Source organism: Lactuca sativa, chromosome 4, assembly GCF_002870075.4.
Source record: "Lactuca sativa cultivar Salinas chromosome 4, Lsat_Salinas_v11, whole genome shotgun sequence".
Lineage (NCBI taxonomy): Eukaryota > Viridiplantae > Streptophyta > Magnoliopsida > Asterales > Asteraceae > Lactuca > Lactuca sativa.
Window position 1 is genome coordinate 66,741,155 of NC_056626.2, and position 7,493 is coordinate 66,748,647.

The 7,493-nt window shown below is 33.1% G+C and overlaps 1 protein-coding gene across 1 annotated transcript; it reads right to left on the reverse strand.

Annotated features, from left to right (window-relative positions):
• Positions 1 to 6,393: 6,393 nt before the first annotated feature.
• Positions 6,394 to 6,887, reverse strand: LOC111879953 (protein RKD1-like). The gene is made up of 2 exons (XM_052770893.1): positions 6,588 to 6,887; positions 6,394 to 6,483 (listed from the first exon to the last, which is right to left on the reverse strand). The coding sequence occupies exons 1-2, from the start codon at positions 6,885 to 6,887 to the stop codon at positions 6,394 to 6,396; spliced, it is 390 nt and encodes a 129-aa protein (XP_052626853.1).
• Positions 6,888 to 7,493: the final 606 nt, after the last annotated feature.

Genomic DNA, 7,493 nt, shown 5'->3' on the forward strand with positions numbered 1-7,493 from the left:
AGCAATCAAGCAGAAATAGTATCTTCAAACAGAGGTAATTACTAAAGAGATTCGTATTTATGAGACAAGCACTACAAGAAAAAGAGCCTTTTACGACGCGCAAACCACGACACTCATTGATTTATGTTACGCAAAAGAGAGTGACAGTAACAATGTGTCATCTGTTCAAAAAATTTAAGGATTTAGGTCACGCATTATTGTGTGCCGTTAAATTAGTGTCTCATGTAAAAAAAATAAAAAACACGGAGGGCACTTTATGTAAAATATGCGTCCTCTATGAATGTCGTTTTATATTTTTTAAGAAACGCGCGTCTCTCTTCTGAGAGGGAAAATGAAATCCCCAAAAATATTAAACGCCGCTTTCTTCTCCTACGTTTGTTCCGATAATCTGTTCTCTAATATCTCCATTCCTTCGTCTCCACCCCTCACCCACCTCTACTACCTCCAACCCACACCAGCTCTTCAGGCCTGCATGACGACGACGTATCGGCCTTATCGACTAACACTTCATCCATCATCACCATTTGCAGCTCTCTCACACTGTCCTCACTGTTAAACCTTACAAAATCCTTATATAACTTTCCGATAACAATCAAATTCCGGCGCTCTGTGACTATCGCTGCGAGCAAAAACCTAATTTCGAGTCCCTGTGTGTATATTTTGGTATAGAACTCGAAGGAGGAAGTACGAGTGGCTCTGGACCAAAAACCTAATTTCGGAAGCAAAAACCTAATTTCGAGTCAATGGCCTCTCGATCTCTGGCTCATTATCGCGGTTAGTTTCGTTCCTAAGTATTACCTAATAGATTTAATTGCCGCTTAAAATTTTATTGTCTTGAACGATTACAACTTTTCTTGAGATATATCGTGTTTATTTCAATTTTGTGTAATTTACTGAATCCCAATCTCGATGATTCAAGAGTATTTGATATTTCGAGTAAGGGCTATGCGATTATGGACCTTGTGGAAAACCTGCTCTCTCTTTTTTTGTGATTTAGGTCAAACTTTTGTTAAATTTAGGTTTATTTATTTATTTAGGGGAGCCGGTGAGTACATTTCATCTGATAAATCACATGTCCACCAGATCTCTATGGTTCAGTGGGCTATGAGGCTTCCCACTAGACATTGCTTTGAAATCACAAACTCGGATTCCCAAAATTATGACCAAAATGACGGAATACCAGAAAATGGAGCAATTGTTTGTGTGGGTGATGATGAATTTCAATCTGATTCATCTTCTTCCCCAGATCATGATTCGATTCTTTTACCAAAAGAATTAGAGGGTCTTCATGAAAAATACTCAGCCACTTGTAGATTGTTTTAGTATCGAGAGCTTCTATCAGCAACATCAAACTTCAAACCCGGTTTGTGTTCTATTTGTTATCTTGAAATAATATTTATGTGGATTATCATTGCTGATTTACTTTTCTTGAACCTTTTCAGAGAACATGATAGGAAAAGGAGGGAATAGTAAGGTTTACAAAGGATGTCTTCCCTTTTTGAAATAGCTGTTAAAATCTTTTCAGAGAACATGATGGGAAGGAAATAGCTTTTAAAATCTTGAAATCATCTGAAGATTTCTTGAAAGAATTCGTGTTAGAAATTGAGATTATTATTGCCCTGAATCATCAAAATATCATTTCCCTTTTTGGGCTTTGCTTTGAATACAACAATCTCCTCTTAGTTTATGATTTCCTATCAAGAGGAAGCCTTGAAGACAATTTACATAGTATGTTCCTTTACATTAAAAAGAACACAAATCTCATACACTTGGAATCATGTTTTTTTCATTTTTCTTATTTCATAATATTATCTTTTAGGCAACGAGAAATATCTTGCATTTGGATGGTCTGAAAGGTATAAAGGTGCTCTAGGTGTAGCTGAGGCACTTTTTTTTTTATCTACACATCAAGTGTATATTTTACTATCTGATGATTTTGAACCACAGGTGATTTACTCTATGATGATTTTGAACCACAGGTGATTTACTATTTATTAATCATTTATTTCCTTAATTTTTAATTTTAGTAAATGACTAAACTTTATAAACAATTTTTGTTGATTCAGCTCTCCGGTTTTGGGCTTGCAAAGTGGGGTTCAACCACCTCATCTCATATAACTTGCATAGATGTTGCAGGAACTTTCGGGTTCAACCACCTCATCTCATATACTTCAACAAATTATTATTAACGAGATCTCTAATTTGTTACTTTTTTTAGGTTATATTGGCATAGTGCTTAAAATCATTTGGTCCCTAGTGAGCGAATCTGTAATTTTTAATCACATAACTTTTAATATTTTCTAATAATATTTTTTTTGTGATAATAGGATGATTGCTCATGCTACAGAGTTACTGACACCTGGCAATATTCAAGTAGAAATTCTTTTAAAAGAAGAAAGACATAATGTTCAATTACTTTTGTAATGTAAACAGAATATTGAGATATGTCGTTTATATAATCTTGATAGTGTAAGTCCAAATGATATGAAGGTAATTTTATTAAATCAATGTTTTCTATAAATGTTTTATAGAATAATTGATTATAACAGAATGAGATATTACATATTAATTAACAGATTGCTATAATGCATCACTGGAAGCATGGTAGAAAAGGTTCCGGAATCTTCTGGCTACAACAAGCTCATGATGAAGTTCGCCTTAATAGAAATGCTCAGAAGTTGTTTGACTTTGTTGGAAAGTTAATCTCTGATGAATATATCTTTTACAAGGGTAACAATTAAGTGTCATAATATATATTTTCTCATTATGCTCTCAATGGGATTCTAACGGTTTTTATATCAATTGTTTGTAGGAGGAAAAAACATGGTAGATCATTGTTTAGTCTTGAATCCGGGATAGGTGTTCTTAGTGATGGTGTTCTTGGAGATGACGATTTTGCTAATTCTTAGTTTTTATGATTAATTAAGGATTAGCCCTTTTGCTCCCAAAGCCTAAAGCGCTTTGGGGCGCTTTAAGCTATTTAAAACCAAGATAAACCTTACAGATTGAGTGTTTAATACATTAAGCTCGGAAAGTAAAAAGAAAAAACCCCTAAAAATCATATATAAAAATATTTCTAATGTTTTTATATAAAATAATGTGTGTAGGTTTTAAAGGTGCAAGGTGCAGCAAAAGCAAAAGGTTATTCAGATGTGTTGTATCTTGACAGTGGGCACAAAAAGTATTGGGAAGAGGTCTCCTCATGTAATATTCTTATTGTAAAGGTATATAAAAATTATACTAATCATTTTTTGTTATTTAACTGTTTTTGTAAATAACTAATATTGTTATCCTATAATTTGGTAAAGGGCAAAACTATTTCCACTCCCGATTAAAAGGGACTATCCGGATTCTAGGTACTTCAAATGTCTAAAAAACCCCTCCAATAAAAATAATAATAATAAAATAATGGAAGAATAACATAAAATATTTTGGCTCTATACTTTTAGAAGAAGAATAACATAAATAATATTTAAAATCATAGGTACCTTAATCATACTTTATTGTGCTATATGCACTTTATTACTTACTCATAACATATACTTGAATCTAATTATTAATTATGTTTTGTCTACTTTAGCACTTTGCAGCTTGTGAAGAAGCTAAAGTTTTAGGTACCTATCATAAAGGTCTATTCACATGGTTTCTTTTTTATTGTTTTTATTTTCATGTTATAGATGCTTGTGCTAAAGGAAACTTGGGTCGTTTTATAAATCACAACTGTCAACCAAATTGTCGCACTGAAAAGGTTAAGTTTATGAAATTCCTACTCTCATAAACTAGTTTTAGGTTAAATTTGGTAGATCATTCAGGTTAATTTCGAATTTGAAAGTCTAAGGTTTAACCTAAAAAGTATCAAAATATCCATTCATCTGTAATGACATTTGAAAGGTAATTTCACAGGGAGGCACCTTGTGGTTCTGTAATCGCATCATGGAATTTTTTTTAGTGTTTGCTAGTTTGGTGTAGTCACAAAACCACTGGCTCATGCAGGTCAAGCTGATGTATATATCTTGGGTTTGTGGTCAATTTATTTAGGTTTTAAAGGAAGCACATTTCTAGCCACACACTATCTTCTTTTAATGATGCCATCTCTTGTCTCTATATGCATCATATCTGTTCCAGATTCTTGTTCTTTTAAGTTTTATAAAAACATGAATACTGCTTTCACTGCCATAGGCTCAATAGTACACAATTTTTGACTTCTTTACCATATATATATATATATATATATATATATATATATATATATATATATATATATATTAATTTCAGCATTTGAGTTAGATTAATTTCAAGGGAGCAAAATGAAATGCCAACATTCATACATAATCAAAAGGTTTTAAGGAGTATGGTGCATCAAATCATTTGAAGATCATCATATACACAACTATGTGGTGTAACGCATGCTGGAGGGAGCTGGAAGGAAGAGCTATTTCAACCACATGTGGCCATCTCTTGTGTATCCTAAACTTATAATCTTATAGACTGTAGTCATATACACTTCTTTCAAGCAATGAATGACATGATACACAACTTATTTTCCTTAATCAGATTCAAAGGCCATGAAGATGATAGTAAGATACTAAGCAATGATGCAGTTTGGCCTCTTTGTGATCATCCATATACTCCTATCTCACCTTTTAGTTGATTTTAAACTTAATATGTGTTTTTGCTTTCAGTCTAATGAAACCTGTGGATAACAGAGATCCCATAAGGAAAGGTAATCTCATTTTGTTTATCAAAAGCTATTTAAATATGATAGATTCATATATAGATATCCTCACTTTTTCATAATATTATCCTGAAATAAAAAACAAAGTACATTGCGCGTCGTAAAAGGCTGTTTTTCTAGTAGTGTATGAAATTACCTTCTGTTCAAGCTTAACCTTCTTTCCTTACCCAAGAATCTCCTGTAAAGTGTGAAACTTTACACATACAACATCAGAACACTTCATGTTGAAGTTGCAATAAATAGTGAAATCGAAGCATCACTTGTGGTTTAATTCAGATTCTAGGACAAAAAGAGTCCTAGGGGTATTTTTGGAATATTTAGTTTTTCTAACTTTTATGCGTAGTCCTAGGGGCTACAAAAGGTGCTGATGTTAGTGATGAAAGCTTGGTTCAGATTCAAAAAGTGTTGTAGAGCTAACAAATGGTTCTTCAGGTATGCAATACTCTAGGCATAATTATAATATAAAACTATAAAAAATTTCATTTTTTGATATATATATTTGTTTGTTTTGCAGAGGTTACTAAAGAGCAAATCTTGCAAAGGATTTTTTTGTTTTGTTTTGTAGAGGATACCCCTCACATTTTCCCAAATTACCCCTTCCTCTACAATGTTTTTTTTTGTTTCTGTGGATTTTGTGCATCAGGTAAAGTTGGTGGAAGAAAGGAATATGAAGCCACTTGATTCAAGTCTTGCAACATTATCAGCAAGATGCAGTAAAGACTTGGAGTTGAATTTGGCTAAGTCATTCTTGAGTGAGATGGGCCTATGTACAACTGCTTATCCATACAATTAGCTACTTGGAGCATTAGTCTTAAAGAATTATGAAAGGCAAGATGAAACTTTACTTAGTTGGAATATGATGTATAGAGTAAATTAGATGCAAATTTAGATATTGTAAAAAAATAGAATTGTATGACATTAAATTTTATGCAATGGATTGCATTTTTTGTATATGATATTTCATTTCTATTATGAGACATTAAATGCAAAATTAATTTAAAAATTAATAAATATATAAATATATTTTTTTAGAACATTTAAAATTATGATACGCAAAAATGTGTGTCATCTTCATTTATGACATGACCTTTCTTGACAGGGGCTTCCTTGATACGCATTGTGTGTCATAAACACGCGCGTCGTAAGGTTACGACACACAAATGCGTGTCGTCTTCATTTATGACAGGGCCTTCCTTGATACGCATTGTGTGTCATAACCGCGCGTCGTAAATGCGCGTCATAAATGCGCATCGTAAATGCGCGTCGTCTATAGATGACGCGCAAAAGCGCGTCGTCTCTCTTTATGACAGGGCCTTCCTTGACGCGCATTTGCGCGTCGTCTGAGCGTTTTACGACGCGCAATGAGCGTCGTAAAAGGCCTTTTTTCTAATAGTGAAGGAAATAGTAAGAGGAAAACAAGGTATTAATTCCAAAAAAGATAATACAATAGTATTTGTAGCATTTGACAACATAGTTTAATTATGAATACAAGTCACGATTATTCTTTCATGACAACATTCATATTTCTTTTAAGTTGTTTATGTGGAAGAAGTCGATGATGCCATGGTTCTTCGTTTCTTGTAGCATGCTTGTCTCAATCTCCTTGTATTGTGTTCTAGTTGTAAATCTGGAATCTCTTCCATCTTTTTCCTCTCTCTTTACAGTACCAGTATTACTTCCTTCATCTTTTTTTCTACTCCATCGTCAGACTCCTTACTCAATTCCTGTTGCATAATGTTAATGGAACACTACAACTTGTAATGTGGAAAACTATTTATGAAAGAAAAAGAAAGGTTGAGTAACCTTGACATTGTTAATAAGAGTTTGTAGTGAAAAAGAAAGGTTGAGTAACCTTGACATTGTTAATAAGAGTTTGTAGCCTCATAAGTTTACGACGAGGCCACCGACGATTGCCCAAGTCTCTACAATGTTTCTTCAACAATGTAGTTCCAACATTCAACTCCATTGTTGCTTGTTTAATTAGCATGTAAAAATATTTAGTGATGTTTTCCCTACTTAAACTCATCTGAGAAGTGTAACTTGAAGCGCCATCATTGCCATTTTCAACACTCTCTTTTTCCATTGTTCTTGGATTCGTCATTTGCGTGAGCTCCGTGCTAAACTCCATTTTCTCTTTGTTATCACTTATCATTGTCTTGTTGATGCTCTGTCCACTGTTTTTATCCTCAATGTTTGTTATCAAAATTGTTTGATTCTGATTCTGATTCCTACATGAGTTCGTCGAGGATGCGATCTCTTGATTCTAGGAATAGAATCCATTATCCAATTCATCGACTCAATGAAATCATCCGTTATACCAATATTTAAAGAGTCTACAAAATAACATATATAAATAAAATAAAAAGAAATGAATGTTCTATGTAAGTTCACTAATAATACAACCTGGGAGAAGACATTGGTCGTGGTTGGGTACAATATTTAAACATGAATGTAGTAAATCCCTTGAGATGATGTCTGTCCATGGCCACACCTCAAATCCATTCTAATGTTCCTCTAATGGCATTGGGATCAAATCATAAGCAACATTGCATTCTGTCATCGGAAACCTCCATCATATATTTTACGAATTTACTAAAAATAAAGAACAAAAGAAAAACAAAAATTAAGATCAATGTTACTTTGTAAGAATTTAAAACATTACTACCCGAACTCAAGTGGAGACAAATGGTTAGGAAAAGAAAAGCAATCTTCTTCTTTAGTAGAATTAACTTTATGGATTGACGAATTTCTAATAGAA